This window comes from Malaya genurostris, chromosome 1, assembly GCF_030247185.1.
Source record: "Malaya genurostris strain Urasoe2022 chromosome 1, Malgen_1.1, whole genome shotgun sequence".
NCBI lineage: Eukaryota > Metazoa > Arthropoda > Insecta > Diptera > Culicidae > Malaya > Malaya genurostris.
In genome coordinates, this window is record NC_080570.1 from 138,749,082 (window position 1) to 138,773,172 (window position 24,091).

At 37.6% G+C, this 24,091-nt stretch overlaps 1 protein-coding gene across 11 annotated transcripts in view; it reads right to left on the reverse strand.

The window, feature by feature from the left end:
• Positions 1-13,682: 13,682 nt before the first annotated feature.
• Positions 13,683-24,091, reverse strand: part of LOC131425916 (ephrin type-B receptor 1) — a 166,327-nt gene continuing 155,918 nt past the window's right edge. For 6 of the 11 annotated variants that reach the window (XM_058588209.1, XM_058588212.1, XM_058588214.1 and 3 more), the window contains 4 exons: positions 23,294-23,467; positions 22,760-23,226; positions 21,981-22,691; positions 13,683-21,709 (listed from right to left, as the gene is read on the reverse strand). In XM_058588209.1, coding sequence (XP_058444192.1) covers positions 21,605-21,709; positions 21,981-22,691; positions 22,760-23,226; positions 23,294-23,467 — 1,457 coding nt within the window. In that variant the 3' untranslated portion in view covers positions 13,683-21,604. The remainder of the gene's footprint in view (positions 21,710-21,980; positions 22,692-22,759; positions 23,227-23,293; positions 23,468-24,091) is intronic. The other 5 variants (XM_058588218.1, XM_058588215.1, XM_058588217.1 and 2 more) reach the window with 1 other exon arrangement.

A 24,091-nucleotide genomic window follows, 5' to 3' on the forward strand; every position in this document is an offset into this window, starting at 1 on the left:
GAATCTGTTAAACGAATTGCTGAAGAAACTTTTGATTTAATACTTTTGATCGAAGCTCCGAAGACCCATAGTGTTATAAGCCATTCGACTCAGCCCGACAAGATTGGAAAAAATTTCTGTTTGTATTTAAAGACTGTACCAGAAAGTATGGACGCAACCAAAAACCGCTGCCATTTCGCAACGGTTCGGAATCTGTAAATTTTATGGCTGCGTTCTGTTGTTTACACTCTTCTCTAACCACTTGTGCAGTTGTTTATTCGTTTTTATTAGTTTGTTTCGAAATGCGTGGACTTTCAGCAGAACAACGTCGAAAAATTGTGTACAAATGGTGCGCAGAACGCGGACTGTCACTGAGAAAGATAGCAAAAATGGAAGGAGTAAGTGAAAACGCCGTGCGAAATGCAATCAGGAAGTTCGGTGAGTATAACACCTTTGAGGATAAGCCGAAAACGGGTCGAAAAAAAGTCCTGCTTACCCTCCAGTTGTATAAACGTATACTGAAGGCGTTCGAGCAAAAGAAGGAGGTTTCAGTTCAGGATGTGGCCAAAAAAGTGGACACTTCGAAATCAAATGTTCTTCGTGCTAAAGAACGTTTGAATCTTTGAACCTATAAGAAGCAGAAACAACCAAAACGTAGTCCGAAATAAGAAGCATCGATCAGACCGAGGGTTCGAAAGCTGTACAATACGATACTTGCTGGAAATTTGAACTGCATAATCATGGACGACGAAACCTACGTGAAACTCGATTACAAATTCTTGCCGGGACCACAATATTATACGGTGCGGGAAGGGCAAGTGTTAAACCAGTCCGAGACATCAATTGAAGTCGAAAAATTTAGTAAGAAAGCTATGGTCTGGCAAGCAATTTGTAGCTGCGGTAAGATTTCGAAACCCTTCATCACTACTTCTTCAATGAACGGCGAAATATACATCAAGGAATGTTTACAAAAAAGACTTCTACCCATGATTCGAAGCCACAAGGATCCTGTTGTCTTCTGGCCAGATCTTGCTTCTTGCCACTACTCGAAATCAACGGTAGAATGGTATATTACCAAAATGTCACTTTCGTCCCAACAGACATGAATCCATCAAATTGCCCACAACTTCGACCAATTGAGGAATTTTGGACATTAACGAAGGCACATCTTAGGAAACATATCTCGGCAGCCGAAACCATTCAACAGTTCGAAAAAGATTGGAAAAAAGTGTCAAAACTTGTCGCCAAGAAGTCTGTACGGAATTTAATGAGGAACGTTCGCAAGAAGGTGCGCCAGCTAGTCTAAAATGGCTAAGTAGAAAATGTTGAGAATAATATTCTGTTGTTGTAGTCTAATATTATCAGTATATCGAATAAAATTTGAATATCTAACACTTGTGAATTATTTACACCGAAATCAAAGTGCGTCCATACTTTCTTGGACAGTCTTTACTTCTACAATTTTTTTCTCTGCGTGTAAGTTTTAATGAAGTTTGGTTAGTTATTCTTTATTATTTGAAATTATATTATTCTTTACAGAAAGTGAAAATTAGATTGCAATTATTTGACATTCTTTTTCCGACATAAAATTTGGAATGGGAATTTCTCGCCTACTCGGTTTTGATTCAAAATTTATTACAAACTCGATTAGTAAATTTTTGCTGAACCTCGAAGGGTTTTTCTAGTGTGCTGTCAGTTTGTATTTTTTCAGGCAGAAACTCAGTCAATTTTAAAAACATGTTATGTATGTGTGTGTGTGTGTGTGTGTGTGTGTATGTAACGTTTTTTGCACTTTTCTCGGAGATGGCTGGACCGATTTTTTCATGAAAGCTCTTTAGGTCCCATACTAAATTCCTTAATTTCATTTTGATCTGACTTCCGGTTCCGGAGGGTAAATTGTTCAAAAAAATGAAAATATGTTTTCTAGATTTTCTCATAGATGGAGCGACCGATTTTCACAAACTTAGGTTCAAATGAAAGGTCCGGTGACGGAATTGTCAAACTTCATCCGAATCCGACTTCCGGATCCGGAAATATAGGGTAAAGTGTGTTGAAAATTTCATACCATCGCTGAAAAGGGCGAAAACCGTTAAAAAATTTCTAAGTCGACCTCAAATCTTCTCAAACAAACCGATTTCGGTTATTCTTTCAAGAATCGAAAAATAAATATTTTATAGAATACCACAGTCATTGGCATCATTACACCACTAGGGGGATTAAAACACTTGATTAAATCAATAATTTTTATTTCAATAACTATTCATGATTTCCCGAAAGTATTCTTTCTTATCCGTTTACTCGAGATGGTGTCATCTTATTTTTCTAATATTATGCTATTTCTCGTCGTTCCCGACTATAATTTGCATAAATCATATTCACTCTATTTTTTTTGAGCCAGTTGTTTTCTATTTTCTTCCCTACATCTTCTTGTTTTTCCAAAAAAAAATGACAAGCAAACTCACACATAGAAAAATCTCGCCACCTATCCATTTATCATCGTGATCGAAATCAGCCAATCCAGGAACTGGAACATTGTGACATAAAATTGTAGCAAAACCAGCCCATTTGTCACGTTTTATCTTTGGTACTTTAGTATAAATGCACCGTTACATTTCTGGAAGGGAATTAGTAAAATTTGCAAGTCTTACACATTCCATTACGTATCGATATTCGGAAGTGTGAAAGAAACATGTCATCCAGTAAAGTCTCTGACACTATCCACCTGCCTTATTTCCACTAAAAGCTCAAATGAGAAGCCAGTTGTCTCATCTTGCCTCACATCTAAACTGTCAAACTCTCAGTAAACGAAATCTAGTAAGTAAGATTTTTATTAAAATTGACGTTTCGTCACCTTGATTTCTATGCTATAAATTTGAAATATTAGAAAGGTCGACTGTTGAAAACCCGTCCAAAGATGCTATAATTACCGTTCGTAAATGAACTGTGTAGGTTTACCGAATTTCACAATAGCTTGATATCATAGTTAAAACCCAACGAGTCGTGGAACTCCCGAATAGATTGAACAGGCCCCAGAACGTGGCCGAAAATTGGATGCTCAAACCCGGTCATAAAATTCCTAGATAGAATCTAATCTAGCAACAATTAGCTGCACCGCCCATCAACCATCCGCAAAAGATACATAAAATTTTTGCCGTGGCATCACCCGTAACCCGTCAATCCGGCCATTTCTCCGGGTGCACATTTGAGTGACTTGAACCGGCAACAGGCAGCAAACCTGAAAATGTTGTATGTACTTATTTCTTCTAGTTGATGTACCACCAACCAAACCACCGTGAAGGCAAGAAGCCGGTTGCCCCTCTGTGGAGCAGCCCGACGAAACATCGCCAGCCATTCTTCCTTCTTTCGCGTGCTTCAACGCCATACATAGTCGATCGGGTTGTTCCATGACTATACGAAGACGAAAATGATGACGACGACGACGACGACGACGACGACGGGTTCGGGGACTGCAGCCACGGCAGTTTCTCTCGGCCAAGTGCATTGACTTTTAGGAATTTCTGCTTTCGGCTCTACTTCCAAGTAGCAGCAGCAGCTTACCCATCCACTGAACTGAAATCACTGCGCTGTTGCTTTTACTGTTCCCGTCCGGGTTTCCATTCTATAGCTATTCTACTCATAGTTATATATAGGTATGTACAGCAAACGCTTGGATGATGGTGTTTATTTTTAATAGTGTGTAAGTGGTCGGAAATTTTGCTATTTTCGAATAGACTCACTTAACCAAGTTGCTGGACTGAAGCTGGAGCTGATCTTTCTTCGCGGTGAGGACTGCACTGAGGTTGGAAGCAAGTCATCGTTCCTTCACTCAACCCTTTCATTCCGGGAGCCCAAGGCGAAACGAGACGGGGTTCTGCTGAACGGAGTTGCTTGCAAATTGAAAAACCACGTCCTCCCGAAACCTATCGCAGCCGCATTAGCATCAGCAGCAGCAGCAGCAGAAACACCGAACCTGACAGTATAACTTAATTATCACTCTTTTATGTAATGGCCCCACTTTTTTTTCTTCCCCTGTTTCACAGTGATCCGATGCGATTCCGCTTTCCCGAACAATAGCGGCGATTATGCAAGATATTAAATTATCATTAGGGTAGCTGACATGGTATGCATGATATCAGTAGGGGATTACTTTGACGAAGGTGAACGTAGAAAGTACACAAGATTTCATGGTTTCTGATCAAATCGGATAGCGACGGATGAAAAGCCGTAATCGACAATAAATGGGACACTCATTTGTTTTGTAACTTTTATGTGTGTTGTTAAAATTGACTGAGTTTCTGCCTGAAAAAAAAAACAAACTGAAAACACACAGCAAAAATTCACTTGTCGAGTTTGTAATAAATTTCGAATCAAAACCGAGTAGGCGAGAAATTTCCATTCCAAATTTTATGTCGTTTAAAATGAATGTCAAATAATTGTAGTCTTCATTTATGCTAATTTTCACTTTCTGTAAAGAATAATTTCAAACGAATATTCTTATGAGAATAACTAACCATACTTGATTAAAACTTACACGCAGAGAAAAAAAAATTGTTAAAGTAACCAAGTTTGGGTTTCACCCAACGAATATTTTTGTGAAATAGTGACAAAAGAAAATCTGGCTTGATATTGCAAATATTGCTACTTGAAGCTACAAAACATGATCGGTTATATTTCCCTGTGGATTAGTTTGTTTCAATCAATAGATGGATAGGAATAACAAATATTTTACTTGTGCGTTCCTGTCAATTTCTTGACAAACAATTTCATAGTAAATTCAATTTGAGAAAACTAGTTTTGGATAAAACGAACTCTAGTTAAAGTCAATAATTGTAACGCTTTAAATTCACAAAACCTTTTAGTTGCAATAAATTTCCTTGAAATTAGTTATTTAAACTAACGCTTTTCATTGTTAAAGCCATACATGTTTGATTTTAGGAATAAAATGATTTTTATAGCATCCAAAGATTCGTTATATCAGTACACAAATAAGATCATAGATAAATTGAACCTATTTCTTTCTTGAAATTCGAAGATTCGATAACGTCAATTGAACTTTGGTTGGCATGTAATAAATAATAAGTTTATTCCAACAACAAAATTCATCGAGAGCAAATAATTTTTTTCGTTTGGTGAAACCAAAGTTTAAATTCAAATCAAGCAGTGAGCATTATTTTATATTTAATGTATAAATTGGTTCAAAACAATCATATTTTAAAAACTGTCCCAGAAAGTATAGACGCAACCAAAACCCGCTGCCATTTCGTAATGGTTCAGAATCTGTCAATTTTTATGGCTGCGTCCTGTTGTTTACACTCTTCTCTAACCACTTGTGCAGTTGTTTATTCGTTTTCATTAGTTTGTTTCGAAATGCGAGGACTTTCAGCAGATCAACGTCGAAAAATTGTGTACAAATGGTGCACAGAACGCGGACTGTCACTGAGAAAGATAGCAAAAATGGAAGGATTAATTGAAGTGTCTTCTGGCCAGATCTTGCATCTTGCCACTACTCGAAATCAACGGTAGAATGGTATACTACCAAAAATGTCACTTTCGTCCCAAAAGACATGAATCCACAAAATTGCCCACAACTTCGATCAATTGAAGAATTTTGGGCATTAACGAAGGCACATCTTAGGAAACATGTTTCGGCAGCCGAAACCATTCAACAGTTCGAAAAAGATTGGAAAAAAGTGTCAAAACTTGTCGTCTGTACGAAATTTAATGAGGAACGTTCGCAAGAAGGTGCGCGAGCTAGTCTAAAATGGCTAAGTAGAAAATGTTGAGAATAATATTCTGTTGTTGTAGTCTAATATTATCAGTATATCGAATAAAATTTGAATATCTAACACTTGTGAATTATTTACAGCGAAATCAAAGTGCGTCCATACTTTCTGGAACAGTCTTTATAACTTGCATTCGGCTAGCGGGTGAGACTGTATGAATTTAAATGCACCTTCTACCAGCCAAGCAGTTTCGTTTATTTTGGTCCCCTTAAGTCATTACAAATGAAATTTTCTATCATTAGGATTAAGTCACCTACAAAATTCAAATTTTTTGGTGTGTACCGTCGCTTAAACCAGTGAGGTAAAATATGTGCAAAAAATGTCTAAACTGAGCTGGAAACTATTCAAATCGATTGCCATTGCCAGTAGATAGTCAAAAAATAATTCCTGCTATTGCTGGTTCCCAGTTTCCGATTCTGGAAGCACCGGAAATAGTAGTCATATTCTTAAAAATAGAACTTACTTTCTTTTCGTAGAGCTGAGCCAATATTCACAAACTACGGTTCAAATGGAAGGTCTTATAGTCAAAACTCCTGAATGTTGTTTGGATGCAAGTGTTTAAATTGTCAATTTTTTCCAAATTTCCAGATTAGAATCTTTTAAAACTTCGAGCCGTCGTTTAAAGTGCGTTGCCCAAGTCATATACAATCTTATAAAATTGATGACGATGATGATGATGGTCCCACCTCATACCCCTACAAAGGTGTGAGCAGAACGAGTTATCTAAATGATAATTAATATTTTTGCACATATCTTAACCAGTAAACAAAAGAAAACGATCTGATTAATCTAGCAGGTATTGATTCTTCTTCGAAAGAACGACTGACCACAAAATAACATTCAAATATTTCGGATTTACTATCCAGGGTTAATCAAGAAAATTTCCAACCCGGGAAGATCCTTGATCACATCAGGAATCGAACCCGATATCTTTACCAGTATCAGACAGTAATTCACCTGGCCCTTCCCGCCGGACCAGTTCATCGCTACACACATCAGCTACGATGGAGTAACGAGACTGCGGATGAGCAGAGCCAAGCCCAATTCCATCAACAACTGTCGATCCCAATTAATCTCCCGAATCAATTACTTAAATTATTAATCAAACCTTGCGATCAAGGTCAAGAGCAAACTTAACACACTGAATGCTAAGGCTCTTCGGCCAGTCCAATTCGCTTTCCAAATAGTCACTACCTGCTTCGCGCGCGAGGCTCAAACGTTTGACTAAAACTAATGGAGTTTGTAAATTATGTTAGATGATTTTCATACGAACCGAATTAAAAACAATAGTCGGAGTGCAATTGAAGCCATTCGCTCAAACATGACTGGCAAGAATGAACCGTTTTTCTTGGGAAAAATAAAACAGTACCTGAACGACATATTGAATAATAATTATCAAATCACTATGATCTGGGTCCCAGCTCATTGCTCCATTCCAGGCTAAGAAAGAGCCGATAATTTAGCCAAATGTGGTGTTTTTGAAGGTGAAATCTATGAGCGACCGATTGATTTCAACGAATTCTATAGTGCCTCTCTATATGACCAGGTGCTGACCAGGTTCGGCGGGTGTCTTGGACGATGATACCTATGTCAAGACTGACTTCGGGCAAATCCCAGCAGCTGTGGCAAAAAAACGAAAGTTTTCTTTACAAATAAGACAATGACATCGGAACTATACCAAAAAGTGTGTCTCTAAAACGAATTTTGCCGTTCATTCGATTCCACGACCATCCCGTAATGTTTTGGCCAGATTTGGCAAGCTGTCATCACAGCAAAGTCGTTCAAGAATGGTATGCAAAGAAAGGAGAAGTCCAGTTTGTTCCGAAAAACCTTAACCCACCCAACTGCCCCCAGTTCCGCCCTATTGAGAAATACTGAGCAATCATGAAGATGAGACTCAAGGCAAAGGGAAAGGTTGTCAAAGACATCAATCAGATGACGACCTGGTGGAATAAGATAGCAAAAACGACGTGAACGAAGAAGGTGTGCGCCGCCTACTGAGCCGTGTTACAGGAAAAAATCGAGAATTCCTTCGAAACCGTGACGAATAATTTTATCCGTATTTTTTCTTGAAAGTATGAAGAAAACGCTACATTTGTATAAAAAAAGATCTTGAATTCAATAATAAATAACTGAAATACAGGCAATTGCCTTTGTTCCAATTCTATCTGAAGCAAGCTTTAATGAATACCAAAATACTTATATGATATTTAAGGGAACTAGTAGTAATAAGTTTTATTAAATAGTAACAATTGTAACTGTTTTCGAAATATATTAGGTTTAAAGTGCTCTCTACGAAGAAAAACTAATGTCTATTGCCTTATGAAAATAAACGACTCCGATTTCACCATAAATATGAATCAAACTCATTTCCCTCGGAAAGTCATTGAAATATTATTGAGCGAGTTTTTTTTTTACCCAATTTTAACTTGTTTCCGTATTTCTTCACGTTTCACCTTCGGCTCATCAGTGTTTGAAGCAATTCAAATTAAACTACTATCTGCGCCTAGGAGTTCAATTTAAATCGCTAAACAGACCGTGCTAATATTTTCCCTATAAAAAGTATAAACATGTTTCAAAAATACAAACCATTCAGAAATCAAATAAAATTGCTGTATGTATAATGCATATGATACGGAAAGCTTTCGAAAATTGGGTTGAGTGAGCGAAAGCTCAGTACTCCGATAAATCGTGATCTGTGGAACTGACGCATAGATGGCGGAATCGCAACAAAAGAGTTATGACTTCAAAAGCTCTCGTTTGAAAGGAAAACAGTGCATCGGGTGATATTCTTTTATGCTTAAGCATATGACAGACATGTTATATCGGAATCACTGTACACCATGAAATCACATGTCTGTCACCCTAAATCACGATGGTATCACGCGAGCATCATGATACAACGGTGATTTTCGTACTTCGGTCATTTGTCGTTGTACTGTGTAAAATCACATCACTGTTTGCTGCTACCAGCGCCATTGACGAGCGATGGTGAACTCACGAAACAATATTTCCTTCTTCTGAGTATCAAATATTAAACAACCTTTGTTTTATTTTGAAAAAATCTCGGTAAAATGCTAACCAACAGCATAAAACTACACTTTATCAACGTTGTAGCTTATTCCCAAAAAGCAGCCAAACAAAGAAATGTTCATAAATTTGGTGAAATTTTTAAATACAAATAAGGAACACAATATATTCATATTTGTACATTAAATCAGCACTATAGAGTTATTGTTTTCTATTCAATAACATGTAAATTAATTTAGAATACATACTGATTCATATTTTGAATCCACATGTGGTAATAATAAACGATAAATATCCAATACATCAATAAACCAATTGTGTAGTCACAACTTTAAACTCCTTAAAATGCTAATAAAATCATTATGAGATTATATTCCAGCCTAGTAGACCATTTTTCATAAGCGTTATGAAGTAAAACGAAGCATCAAACCTATGTCAAATCTATTTCGGAATGATTTCAAATTCAAGAAGGTTTTAAAATCAGCTTTATGATAAACATAATCCTTTTTATAAAAATTTCATAATGAATAAACTGTTTCGTTGAAAGCATTTTTTGGAATATGTATGTGGTTACATATTAAGAATATCTTAGATTGATATACTATTTTGAGGCTCAATGTTAAAAGTTTATGTGCTCTTATTTTTATTGTATGCGGGAAAAAAAGAATTATTTCTGAACAACTTGAAATTTTTCGGATTTTGCAAAGTCAGGCATGATATACAAACAAAATTTGGTGATTTATCACCTTTTTGGTAGAAATCAGCTTCGTTGCATACAAAGTAGTGCTAGTGTTCCGAAAATTAGTTCTAAAAGTCTTTCATACTTCCTCCATTTTCTATTTTTTTTAATGTAAGTGAATGTTTCGGTAGAACATCAAAATTATGGACATCAAGTTTTCCCTAATGCTAGTTACATTTAAATAATGAAAGTAAAAATCCTATATCCCAGAAAAAACGTGTAATAAAGGTACCTTAAATTTTGATGTAAGTGAAACTGTCATCCGAAGAACACTCACACACAAAATTAGTTTAATAATTCAGAGAGGCATTGATTAAATCTGTTATAAATAAGTTATTAGGAATACACTTCAAACCGCAAAAATTTTTAGTTTCTATATTATCGATCATCTGAGCTGGGAAATCAAGCTAATTTTGAGTTGTTTCGTTTCACTGTATATTCTTTCTGTGCGCAAAACATGTCTGTCTGTCGAATGTTTCGGGTATCATTTTATGCAAAGAGTTGAGGAATAAACGTGGAAACCGCTTGGTAATTAATAGAAGAGAAAGTAAACAAAGAGAAACTGTCACTTGCTTATATGCCCTTTTGAAAAATCAACCGAAAATTGAAAAATTCATCCAACTCTTCTGCAATCGCTGCGCTGCTCAAGTGGGGAGCTTTAAACTAAACGATGGTGAAAATTTTCAGATTTTGCTTGAAGATTCGAAAAAAATCCCGGGTAACATACAAAAACGTTTGGAAATTTGGTAAAAAAATCGATCATTAATGATTCAGTACCTTTCCGTGATATGTTTGATTGATATTCATGAAGAAATCGTAAGATGATTTATCAAATTCGAAGAAGTGAGGTTAAGTACTGTTTTCATATTTGCAAAATTCTTTGTTTTTATAGTTGGATTTTGAGATTATTTGATAAATTATTATCAAAAGTTGTTTTACTCGTCTATTCACTCATGTGTTACCATTTAAATCAAATCTGTATGTGAACAGAAAATTTCAAATTTCATCCGAGATTTTCAAGTGTACAGAACAATTTTAAATCATATGTTTGATGACAACACGTGAATAATCATTTTTTTTACCCATATTTGTAAGGTTTTGCCATCTGCATTCGTTCAAACTCAAGTACATTGAAAAATTCGTCCAAAATTTTTCTAAATACATGGGATAAGTCAAAAGAATCACCATAACCCAATCTCGTGGTGATTACTCTGATTGGATTCAAATTAATTCATTAATTAATTTCAAATTCAGCTTGAAGACTTGGTAAATCTATTTTTTGAATTTTGAATAAAAAGCTAAGATAAAGCTTGTCGAAAACTTCGATTTTTTCTATTGAAGAAATCTGAAATTGTTTAATAAGAAGCGGAGAGATATGGTGTTTCCAACTTCAATTATTTCTACATATAAAGGATGATTTTTAAGGAGCATGGGATTCGAATACATGCTTCAATATTGGCTTCCAGTGCGTCAATCGTTGTCATTGTTTCGCGTTCAGTGTGGGATGTTACACCGTCTTGTTGAAACCACATGTCAGGCATGTCCAATTGTTTCATTTTGTGCTAAAAATCTTCAACCATCACACACGGTAGCGCTCGCCCTTCACAGTAACGTTCCGCCCCATTGTTGTCTCTGAAGAAGTACGGCCCGATAATGCCACCGGCCCATAATCCACACCAAACAGTAACTTTTTTGGGATGCATTGGTAGCTCTTGCGATGCTTCTGGTTGGTCTTCACTTCAAATGCTGCGATATATCCATTCAACCAGAAATGAAATTCTTTGCTGAACACAATTTTTCTATAAAAAAGTAGATCTTCCTTCAACTTTGCCAGCACCCATTCACCAAATGTTAGACGTTGTTAGTCGACTCATGATTAAATTATAGACCACATTGAACAAGTTTGACAATGACAGAAGACACGATTCACGCGTGATCTGTCAAAAACAGTGTTGTCAAAAAGATACCAGCAAAAAAATCACCCTTTATTGTCAAACACAGTTTTGATGACAAAACCTAACTAGTCATAATTTTGCCTAAATTTGGGAAATTTTACATTAGATGATCGTTTAAACTGTAGTGAAATGAAAAATATATAAACCTTAAGGGAAATGCCTAAAATCATTACCTTAAATTATAAAAAAAACTCAATGCTAAATTGTATTTAGTCAGTGGATAAATTTTATTAATTAAATTTAGGGTTGAAGGTGATGTACCCAATTTTTGACTGATCTTTCCAAATAGAGCTCCCGCTGTTGGATGGTAAGGCTTGTTCGTAACAAAATCTGGACACTCCTAAATACGTATATCTATGGAAATACTTCATCAACACATCAAATATTTCGCAGACGTATGTCTTCTCATTGTGCAAAATCAAGTTCTGGCGATACCACAAACTTCTAGATATAGGATGGCGTCGAAAGAAATGCAAACGCGAAAAGCAATAGTTTGCGGTCGCAGTGAAAATCCGGATTCCAAAAAGTTTTTAAATCTTTCGATACACGTTTAACAAGAGCCAGGAAGGCTGGAAGCGGAACAAAAACGGAACTCAGAAATTATACCAGAAGGACGTGAAGGTGAAGCAAATATTGCAGAATAGGGCAGATATTTCGGTACGTACTGTGGTTAGACAAATAAAAATGTCTCAAATTCTCGTGCATACTATCAAGAACAGTCAAGGCATGGATTCGTTGAAGGTGGAAACTGTACCGCGCCGTGATGATAAACAGAATGTGACAGCTAAAACCCGGGCTCGTAAATTACATCTCGAATATTTGACGAAGCTTTCCTGCGTGACGGTGAGCGATGAAACTTATTTGCTGGAAAACTTTAAGTAACTTCCCGAAATATCTTTTTATACTGTCATGCAACAGAATGGGCGAAGAAAAAGGCCAAGTTTCCCAAAAAAAAAATTTTAACTTGGTAGGCAATATGCAGCTGTGGTCAAGCAAGGCCAAAGCTGCATCACTAACGGAACGGCAAACAAGGAAATATACTATGAGGAATGCCTAACGGAATGATTGCTATGATTCCTATGCAGCCATGACGCTCCCTCGCTACTCTAGCCTGCTTTGGCATCTTGCAACTACGCCAAAGATGTTTTGAGATGGTATGAAGCGATTTAAGTCAGTGTTGTATCGAAAGAGGCAAATCCACCTAACTGCTAGGAGTTGCGACCTATACAGCGGTATTGGGCTCTCGTGAAGAAACAACTTTCTTAATATAAACAAAAAAATTAAGACAAATTTAGAAAATCTTGAACAAAAACAACTAAATCGGTTGCAGAGACCATTAGTTTCAAGATGATTAATAATGCACAATTAAATAAACGTAAAACGAATCTTGAATTGAACTAACAAATTTGTTTAATTCCAAATTCGAACTATTCTTATTAATTTTTGATCGAAAATGCGAATAAAAGATGACATCTGAAGCCGGTAATCAACGAAAAAAAACTATCAACTATTGAGTAGTTTTTCGTTTCTTTCTGCCACATGTCATTCAAACCGGTCAAGGTGATATTGAACAAAGTATCCTTTTTTTTCTTCAGTTTTACTTTATTCTTCATTCTTCATATAAATATTACCTTCATGTCGTATAGATTTTTATTAATTTCTTACCAACTTTTGTACACAATATTTACACGTACACTTCTTCGGTTAGCCTCGACGTAATTTGCCATTATGTTTCTGTTAAAAATTTTGCTTCTCACACTCGCACGCACTTTCTCGCTCCCTATCGCTATCTCGCTCTTTCTTTCGTTTCATAACCTCGAATCGCACTATCGTTCCGTAAGTGTGTTGTGTTTTACCTTTTTTTTCTTCTTCTCTCATTTTTTCCCCCTCGCTGAAGCTGGTGTATTCTCATAGAAATAAGTAACCGAAATTTCAAAACAAAAACTCTAGCCTGTAACAAAAAACCAGTTACGGCCACTGCGGACCAGTTTAGTTGGGTGTGTCGGACGGTTCCCGGTATCGCTGCCGATCCGAAACCGCCGTCCACGTATGTATGTATGCATTTATGTGTGTGTGTGCTGCGAATTTGTTGCTTTGCCTATAGTAGTTTTGTATTATGTTTCGTAATAATAATAGTTTCGCTGGTGTTTAGTCATTGGTTTATCGACCTGATCATCTGTTTCGATTCTTGTGTTGTTTTTCCTTACACTCTCTATTGTTTTTTTCTTTGTTTAATTGTTTTGCTAAAAAGAAGTCTTATCATTGTTCGCTTGTAGCGCTATTGTAGTTTCTGTGTGTTTGTTTGTTTGGTTTATTTTTTCTTTCCGCTCTCTGTTTTTCTCTCTCTCTCTCCGTGGTTAGTTTTGCTCAATTCTGACAGTTTGAGTTGTGTCTCTACTTTCCGCTAATGTGCGAGTGGATACCCGGAATAAAAAACAAACCGAATACTGTTTCGATCTCGTGCTTTCAGTAAAATACTCATCAAATACGTTACAAACGGAAGCGTTCCAACATTTGTACACAATCACCTCTACGAGAGAAAAAATGTTGTTTTTATGTCATAATTCGATGATTCCTACAGCCTAGTAAACGCAAAACGGTTGAACGAAAAATCGCGATTGCGATACAACTGAAAAAAAAAAACGAAAAACAATGGCAATGCAACAGTAGTGGAGTTTCTGTGTAATTCGAAGATAGATTTTTTTTTGCTTCGGGTAGATAACTGAAATGTCCCGAAATGTACGCGCTTGCAAAAGGAGTTTATTAAGCTCTAGCATTGGCTCTGTTTTAACCAGGGCTTACGCAAATACAAATTTATATTAATAAAATGCAATTTCTATGTTACGATTAAACGGATTAAATAATTTGCTTTTTTTTTGTTTTTGTCTTCTGGATTTGTTTAGCTTGATTTCACACTAGAATTTGTTTATTTTTACTTTTTCGTCCCGAAAAAAAAGGATAAACTTTGTATCTAGATATAATATTCTCCTGTTTTCTTTTTTTTTCTTGTCAGGTTTTCCAACAGTAAAATTGCTGTTACCTTTCTCCTCCAAAGCTGCAGACAGTAGAATTCTGGAGTGATTGTTGTGTTGACTCGCTTATTTATTTACACGTTTCGGTAGCTGTCGTGTGATCACCGTTTTTTTTTTTCTTTAACCTGTGTGGGAGGAAGGGAAACTCGAAAGAGTATTACTATTTAGACACGTTCATTGTTTGATTTGTTATTTTTGTTTCTTCATTATCAGATTTAATATCAATAACAACTTACACACTTAGAACGAATTTGTTATCTTTTCTGTTTCTTAGTTTTAATTTAGCCCAGTGTTACACTTATTTATGGCCTCAACACATACCACCATCAGCAGTGTTCATCATTTTGCACACGTTTTTTTTTTGATGGTACAAAGCTTACAAATATATATAAACTTCTATCTATAACACCGACTCGGAATTTCCGGGGGAAAAATTGGAATTGAGAGAGGGGGTTTCGTTGAATAGCGGCGAAATAAGCTTTCTTCTGCCTGTAACCAAGCGGAAATGGATGGACATTTTCGTACATTTTATGCGGTTCTACTATATTACATGATGATGAGAGAATCTCTAATTTTTTCACATTTTGTTTGTTTGTTTTTTTCTTCTTTCAGTTTAACTAGATAATATAAAAAGTTTCTGTTTTAATTTACTACTTGTTCATTCATCTTGCTTTTGCTTTTTGAATCTCACAATATGTCGAAAACCTTCTTTTCCATGGATTGTTCGTTTTTTTTTTTGTGTTGTTTTTGTTTCTCTAAAGAATTTATGTTGTTTTGTGTTTCACTAGTGTTTACCTCATGTATTGCTATAAATTACAGTCTTATCAAATATTGGCGTATTACGTGTGCTCCGCTTCCATCCGTTCTTTATACTCATAAATAGAAGAAAAAGATACACCCACGAGTATCGTCATCTCCTAGCTTGAGTATGATGGAATTGAACGAATGTTTTTCTCAAGCGAAGTTTCAGAATGCTAAGCATGTGTGATGCTAAACTCCACCTAATATTGGTTCACAAACAACTTTGGTCATGGCTTTGACTAAAACAAAATGACAACCAACGGGATTTACTGCAGTTACTGAAAACTGTCAAAACGGGCATCAAAGCAAGCGGAACTGAAAATTTGGATGGCTACGAATGGAAAAAAAAACAAACGAACGTAATTCGTAAACTGACGTTAATCGGATTTCGATCGATGGATGAGAAATTGAAAATATAATTAGCTTGTTTTCTACACAAAAACAAAAAATCTCACTCTCTCTATTCATAAGAACGTAATGCGTTTTCGAACAAACATGTAAACTTGCATATACCTTTTAAGAATATTTCAGAATGTATTAGATGTGTGTCAGATCTTTCGCTCTCAGAAGACGTGAATTTACGCGATTTCTTCTCGGTTCCCTTTGGATTAGTGAAAACTGAACGATTGGCGTTATTTGAATTCATTGTTATAAGGCTGTGAACCATTTCGCGGTTGATTGTAACTTTTGGTTAAAATCTGACACTTGAGTGGTTATTTGGTGTCGAGTAGTTAAATTTGACTTAAACTGTGGCCATTTCAAAATTTGACAGACGAAAAGTTATTTGGGTTTATTTTCCACTGGAAATAATTTCAACTAAAGAATTAGTATTAGAATTTTCATTGCAACATTTTTTTCAGTGTTGGAAAATAACTATCGATCTGTCAAAAATAACCATGCTCTCGAGCAGGGTTATTTTTGACAACATCAAATTAACCACTCGAGTGTCAGATTTTAACCAAAAGTTAAAATTAACCGCGAAATGGTTCACAGCCTAAAAGTGTTCCACTCAAAGCGAACAAAATTCGTTCCCATTTCATGTTCCACAGATTTTATGCTATGTACAAACATTAAAAAAAGAAGAAAGAATACGTTTTTGGCTAAGGAACATGTTTTGAGAAACGAGAAAATATGATGTTAAACAATACGGGTGGGTACTGTCAGCGACATAACCGGATGACGTAAATACGAATGAAACTGACATGCTCTTTCCACTTTCGCTCATACTAGTTAACAAATTATGTGAATTTTGCAAACTTTCAATGCTTAACCAGTAGAATTGCAATGGTGCCAAAATTAGGCGAAATACACGAGATACCGATTACGACGATATTAAACATGCAATGTTTCAATTCATTCAAAAATCCATTTAAATTTGAAAAGTACTTTAAAATTTCAGTTAAGAATTGGTATGACATAAATTTCAATAAATTACTTGTCAAACTCGTCTCAAAAATACAAACTTTTCTTTGAAATCCACAAAACGGAAGCCGCCATCTTGGATTGTAATAATTTTGAAACTTTTATAGATATCCGTTCACCAATCGCGAACAAAAATTATTTCATTCCTTCAAAAATTCATGAAACAATCAAATTAACCGTCTTAAACAATATGCATGAATGTGTCTCTCTCATATTATTCAAATGAAAATACTCATGATTTAAAATGGAACATAATTAGTGTTTGCTGTATTGAGTACATCTGCGATTGAGCGTGTCCTCGATTGTGTACAATTTTCAAAATGGAATTGAATTTTCAACAACGAGACATAGCAAATGTTAGAAGAGTGTTTCGGTAACGATACTCTGAAGAAAACAGTCGTTTATTAGTGGCACGAACGTTTCAGAAGTGGCCGTGAGTCGGTGAATGATGATGAGAGAAGCGGTAGGCAATCGACATAAAAAACCGACGAAAACATCAACAAAACCAAAGAATGGATGACCGTAGTCCGTTGTTGTCCGTGAACATTTGGCTAAAAACGAAACGAACACCATTCAGCAACCACCGAATTCACCTGATTTGGCTCCCTGTGACTTACTCCTATTCAGTCGTCTCAAGAAACCCGTAAGAGCCCGTGTAAAATTCAATCGTCATCCTAAGAAAGGTTCAAATAATGAAACTTACACGGCGCGTCAGGTAGAATGAGTTTTGCGTTAGATTGCCAATAACTTGGCAGTTGTTGAAAATTTGACATAGAGAAAACCGAACAAATGAACGATTTCACGAAGTTGAACGAACATGCGAGCGGAACTTTAGACAGTATACATATGTAAAGTCCTTAGACGTCATCATTGTGAATTCTAGGTTTTGGGAAGCTTTAGCTACAATCAAAGACATAATATTAACAAGATATCCAGCTCGCACATTTCCCGAACAAATCATTGGCAACATACTTTTCTGCGAGCATGTCGCCCTCAGGCGAGTCCGCATCGAATTTCGTACATAGAAGTAAGGGAGAGAAATGTCAAATTCGTGCGCGCCAAAATAGCAGCACTGCGCATCCATACAATTGACATGATAGGTTGAATGTGATGCCGCGCGATGGCGTTGCTGAACTGAAGATTGATTTCGCTCCAAGCTGACAGGGTCTGCTACAATATAACTGATGTGTTGCTTGAATGTTAATTGTTCATCGAGATCCCAAACCATAAGTTATAAGACGTGGAGGATAATAGGTTAGTAGTTGTTGAGCGTTTAGGTATGAAGCTATGATGAGTATCGACGGTATGATGCTTGCAGTGGTTGAAGATCGGTGTTATAACTTCTTCGAACAATTTTTAAATAGTGCTGAGAGATGTGCAGTCTGTTAAGTAAAATCCTATCATAGTTTGCGATCGAAGGTGTGATATTATTTTTTTATCGGTAGAAGGAACCAGTGCCTTTGGCGTTTTGAAGAAATATTTGAGAAGTTGGTTCAACAATTTCAAGAGTCAAAACCGTCGATGAGCTTCCGAATCGTTATTCGATAGGAAAAGTGATCAAAACAGGACGAAAAACGAATCAGGACCTCGCTTTCGGGCATTCCTGGTTTATCCTTACGTAAAAGACAATCGAAATCTTGTTATCACAGCTCTATTATCGACTGCCAAATAACTTTTTATCACGAAAAAATGAGACCTGGAATTTCTTGCCAGAGATTACAATTGTCACGCATTCTCAATGCAAGAATCCAATCCAGCAGCCTTATTTTCAATATTTTACTGTCTCATTCGTAAGAAGAAAAAACAAAAGAAGAGAGACAAAGCATTTTCGTTTCTCATTGAAAAAATGAGATAGAGTAATTGCCATCGTCACGCTTTCCTCTATGACAAGACGAAACCAAACTAACGTCTTCAGGGAGCATCAGCAGAATTTCAATTCTCATTCTTACATCGATGTATTGAAAATCGACAAATCGAAGTAATTACATCCCAGGAAGTCAAAACTACTATAAATTCGAGCAGTAACAGGTAAAAGTCATTGTGAAACCTTTTTCTGTCATTTTCAAAGCTTCGGTTGAATTTCGACACTGCATACTATGGGATTTTCACTGAAATCCGTAAATAACTGAAAGAGCAAATGAAAGAAAGAACACAATTTTGAAACTACTGTTCCGCTTATGCCATTGACTGGATATGGATTTCGTTCTCATAGTTTGCAAGCGAAGCTGAAAGTGACAGTAATTTCTTGTCATTTTCATCTATTTTGAATCAATGACTTTTATTAGCTCTGCTTCTTGCAATAAGAAAACGATCTCAATCGCCATGACACTTTCGCAATCGTCTGATGCAAATCCTATAAAAAAACCGTCTGGGTCTACATCAAACAGAAGCTCCGTGGAAAGTGTGCTCACACTTGGAAGCAGCTCTCCCGGCAAATTCGATTCATTTGAAAGGCATTTCTCCTGGAACACGCCGAAAAATTGGGCTTGGCTCTGTTCATCCCCAGTCTCGTAACTCCATCGTAGCTGATGTTTTTAGCGATGAACTGGTCCGGCGGGAAGGGCCTAAGGTCTGAATTACTGTCTGATACTGGTAAAGATATCGGGTTCGATTCCTGATGTGATCAAGGATCTTCCCGTGCTGAAAATTTTCTAGATTAACTCTGGGTAGTAAATCCGGAATATTTGAATGTTCTTTTGTTATCAGTCGTTTTCTTGAAGAAGAATGAGTATATGACATGTGCACTCAGTACTATTCCTTGTAGCATCTGCAGCTTCATTTTCAGATCGGCTAACACAATTCCCTTTTTTTTTACATTGTCCTGGGTAACCGCATTGGAGGGACTGCCACTGCAGACTTCATCGATAATGGAGTTTTTGCTACAATAAAACTGTCAGGTCCATAATATATATCCAATTTTTGTTTGGCTTCTTTCGCCGCTTCCTTTGAGAGGTCATCAAAAAAAAGTTTTATGAGAGAACAAAAATCATTTTTGTCATGCTCAACATGATGCTAAGAACCGAAATAAAAATCGACAGTTTTCTCCGCTATTACTTGAATCGGCTAGAAATAAAACATCAGTTTATTTAGAAAAATGCTTTGAATTTGCGCCTAACGATTGCGAAGAAAACTGCTTTTGCGTTTCATCACAATGGCCGTTTTCCTCAATCTTTTAATGACACATGGTACAGGCGCCATCTTTTATTAAACTCTGGGAACTAACTTCTAGAATGGAGATCAAACACGAATCAGCTTTTATTGAGTTTACATTTTTACCAGAAATGATAACTCATTTGGTGTTATTCTCAAAATAGATCAAAGTTTTCTCAATGAATTCAAATTTGAAAAGAGGATTTGTTTTATGAGTGAAAAAAATCCGTACGATATTTTAGAATGAAGTAAAATCATTAAGTAATAAAAAGTCTAGCAAACGAGGAACTACTAAAGCCAACAAACTAAAGGCATTTTCTTTCAAAACTATTTGATTGCAATAACATAATCGAGAAAAATAACCGAACGACCAAAATCAAATTAATCTCACTTTTTGTATTTATTCCTATACACAAAATAAGGTTGGCAATATTTCAAAGAATAAAGCTAACTTTCTTGTGTCTACTTTCTTCCGATTAAGTTAAAAAAAATAAACAATATAACTAAATTTAAAATAAAAGCTATACACAGGGGACAGGGGGAACTACGACGGACAGCAACGAAAACGTTAGAAAAAAAAACAAAGAAAAAAGATTCTCTTCTCCTCATTCACAGACACTGTCACTTTCGTTTTTATCGTTTTCTTTCTCTCTCTCACTCGCTCAATATGATTCTGATTCTCACTGTCTTCGTAATGCTTGTTTGTTTTCTTTTTTTTTTGCCCGTATCACGTATCATTGTAAAGATTAATATCAGTTCGTTTCGTTTCAAAATGGATGTCTGTTTGTTTTCTCTATTAAGTAATTGAATGTACTTTAAACAAATAGGGTATCCTCTACCTTTGTTACTATTGTACAAAAGAAAAATAAGATCACATAGTTTGTTTTGTTTTACTTATCTCTTAGTAAAATGAGGGGTTTATTTGCTGTCTGATCTACGACGAAAAAATCGAAAATGAACAAAACTTGCAATGCATGGTACTGGGATTTTGCTTAAGTAACGATCACTTTGCCCCGTGTTTTTTTTTCTGCCTAGCTCTGTGTACTGGATAATAAATTAGTTTGTAGAAGAACGGTTCTAACAAATCTCTTTCTCTCTCTCGCTGCCGTAAAGAACTACTTTGTATAAATGCATCTCTAATCTCTCGCTGGCTGGTGGTTAATCAGAAAATTAAACCATAGCTTACTGGAATTTAATTTAAAAAAAAACATAAAACATTTACAAATCTGTCTCACTTTCGTGTGCCACTGAAACGGGCATCACCGGACATCACTTTGTTTTCAGCGTGGAATTAGCTTAACAAATTAAGGTAAAAATTAGGTAGGTACACTCACTCACAAACAAACACTCGAACGGTTCCCCGGAGCCGAACGAAAAATGCATCCATTTTGTTGTTGTTGTTGTAACTGGGATCGGTGACTGGTAGGTAGAAGAGTACTCACTCACATAGTAAAAGCCGCCATTTGCTGTTGTTCGTGTTGTTGTTGTGATGTTTTTTTTTGAAACGTGGGTGTCAATTTTCCGATGATGGAAGGGAAAGTAGGTTCGTTCGCGTCGTCATGCGTATAATTTTTGTTGTTGTTGTTGTGGTTGTTTATGGTCGCGTAAAATTGTGGAATTAAACAAGTCATGCTCATCAGCAGCCAGTCCTTCACCACCAGGCGTAGACCACCACCACCTACAATCCGTTCACCGTGGGGTTGCTGCCACGCTTTATATTATGGTATCTATCTGTCGTGCTTGGTGTAGAATCTTTTTCTGGTGCCCCACCAGAGTGATGCCCATGTCGGACAGCTGCTGAGTGGTTAGCCGGGATATCTACGTGGCGTGACGAATATCGGTAAAAGGCAAGGGGGGAAACCGAGACACACCGAGAGGAAGAGAAAAAAAGTCTTTTTTACGGATTGGTTCTAGTTTTTTTTGCAAGTTTTTTTTGTCGTGTGTGGTGATGTCTCGTGTCACAATCTGAGTCTATGCCTCTTAGAAAAAAAACTCGGAATACAGACTCAGATTATCAAACGATGTTCGTCAAAAATGTGTCTGAACCGGCAGTCGGTCAGTCAGTCCGTCCGTGTCAAAAGTAACTCACCTGCTGAGCCGTCACCAGTCCAGCTTCTTTGAAGTGCTGCGAGTACCGCGACATCTTGATACTCTCCAGCCACAGTTCGGTGCTGATAAACACTCCGCTGCCGGGTCCGGTGCCGGTCATGGTTCCGGTATTGCTCAAACCACCGGCCGTGGAACCGAGTGTTCCCATGCTGGCCGCACTCATCCCCACGCTACTACCGCCGGCACCACCAACACTCGGAACACTTCCAACCACGGGCCCACCAACACCACCACCACCGGCACCGTTGTTCAGTATCCGCTCGGTTGTTCCCATGCCACCGAGCATACTTCGCTGCTGAGCTGCCAGCATATCATCGCTCAGATCGTTACCGAGCCGGGCGACCGGATTGTCCGGTGAGTTACGGGTCGTCAGCAGGACCTGCGGCTGCCGGGCCAGGTTGTCTAGCGTTTGCGTGATACTGGAGAACGTTGGCCGGTGGGTTCGCTGCTTCTGCCAGCAGTCCAGCATCAACTGGTACAGCGCCTCCGGGCAGTCCATCGGGGCCGGCAGCCGGTAGCCTTTCTCGATGCTCTTTATCACATCCTGGTTGGACCAGTTCCAGTACGGCCGCTCGCCGTACGACATCACCTCCCACAGCACCACGCCGTAGGACCACACGTCCGAAGCGGACGTGAATTTTCTAAATGCTATCGCCTCCGGCGCTGTCCAACGGACAGGGATTTTACCTCCCTACGGATTAGAAAAGAAACATTTTAATTTCCAGTTTCTTTTGATTTGAAACCCCCCATTCGACTTACCCTCGTCGTGTACGCATCACTGGCGTTCTCGATCTCCCGCGACAGTCCGAAATCGGCAATCTTACACACTAGTGAGGAATTAACTAAGACGTTGCGTGCCGCCAGATCCCGGTGGACGTAGTTCATGTCGCTTAGGTAGGACATACCGGCGGCGATCCCCCGCAGCATTCCGATCAGCTGCAAAGTTTGGAATTTGCCGTCGTTGGCCCGCAGGAACGTGTCCAGGCTGCCGTTCTCCATGTACTCGGTGATGATCATCACCGGGTTGGACCGGGTCACCACGCCCTGCAGGTAGATCACGTTCGGATGATCGAACTGGCCCATGATGGAGGCCTCGGTGAGAAAATCGCACCGGGCCTTCTCCGACGAGCCCGGCTTCAGCGTCTTGATGGCAACGTCAATTTCCTGCACGAAGTTCGGCGGGATCTTCAGCCGTCCACGGCACACATCACCGAACTCGCCGCCCCCTAGAGAGAAAAAAATATTAGTAGGATCGGAAAGGCGTCACACTGAACAAAACCAAAAAAAACCTACCGATGATGGCCTCGATCGTGATGTAGCTGGCATCGATCTCCCGGGCAAACTCGCGGATCGCCTGGTTCGGATCCTCGTACGTGTGCGGGTCGACGTAGCTCCGGTTGGTGCCGAACAATGGCGTGGTCACTGCAAAATTGTTACGACGTGGTCGGTAATACCCGTAAGAACCACCTTCTCTCGCGAAATCAATCGTAAAATCGTGTATTACACAAAACCAAACGAGAGTATAGAAGCCAAAAAGTACCAATGTGTGTATGTGCACAGGAAAAAACAAACAACAACAACGAAAACAAAAAAATAAACCGAAAGTTCAAACACAAACACAAAAACGGAAAGCAAATTTTGACGTACAACGAAAATTTTCGAAAGCAAATTACAAATGTTTTTTAGTTATTACAAATAAGTAAGTAAGTAAGTAAGTATGATGATATAGCACAATGCAGCAGTTTTGTTTGGAGTTTCATTACGCGGAATGAGCAGATTTATTTTTGCGGTGGTTTCAGGTGTTGGTAGCAGTTAATAAGCCAAAAAATTGTACATTGTTGAGAATATGTTATATTGTTTTTTTTTTTTTTTGGTTTTTGGTTTAATTTATTCATTTACAAAGCGCACATCATGCAGGAGGAGCCATCACACGCACACACAATAAGCAGATTATACATATATGAAAATAAAAAAAGAGAAAAATCGTTTCTAATTAGTTGGTGTTGTTAGTCGGAGAACCAGCGCGCCAGTGCTGGGCAGGGGTGGGGGACAGGGGGAGGCAAAAGACCGGTCTTAACACATTTTTTTTGG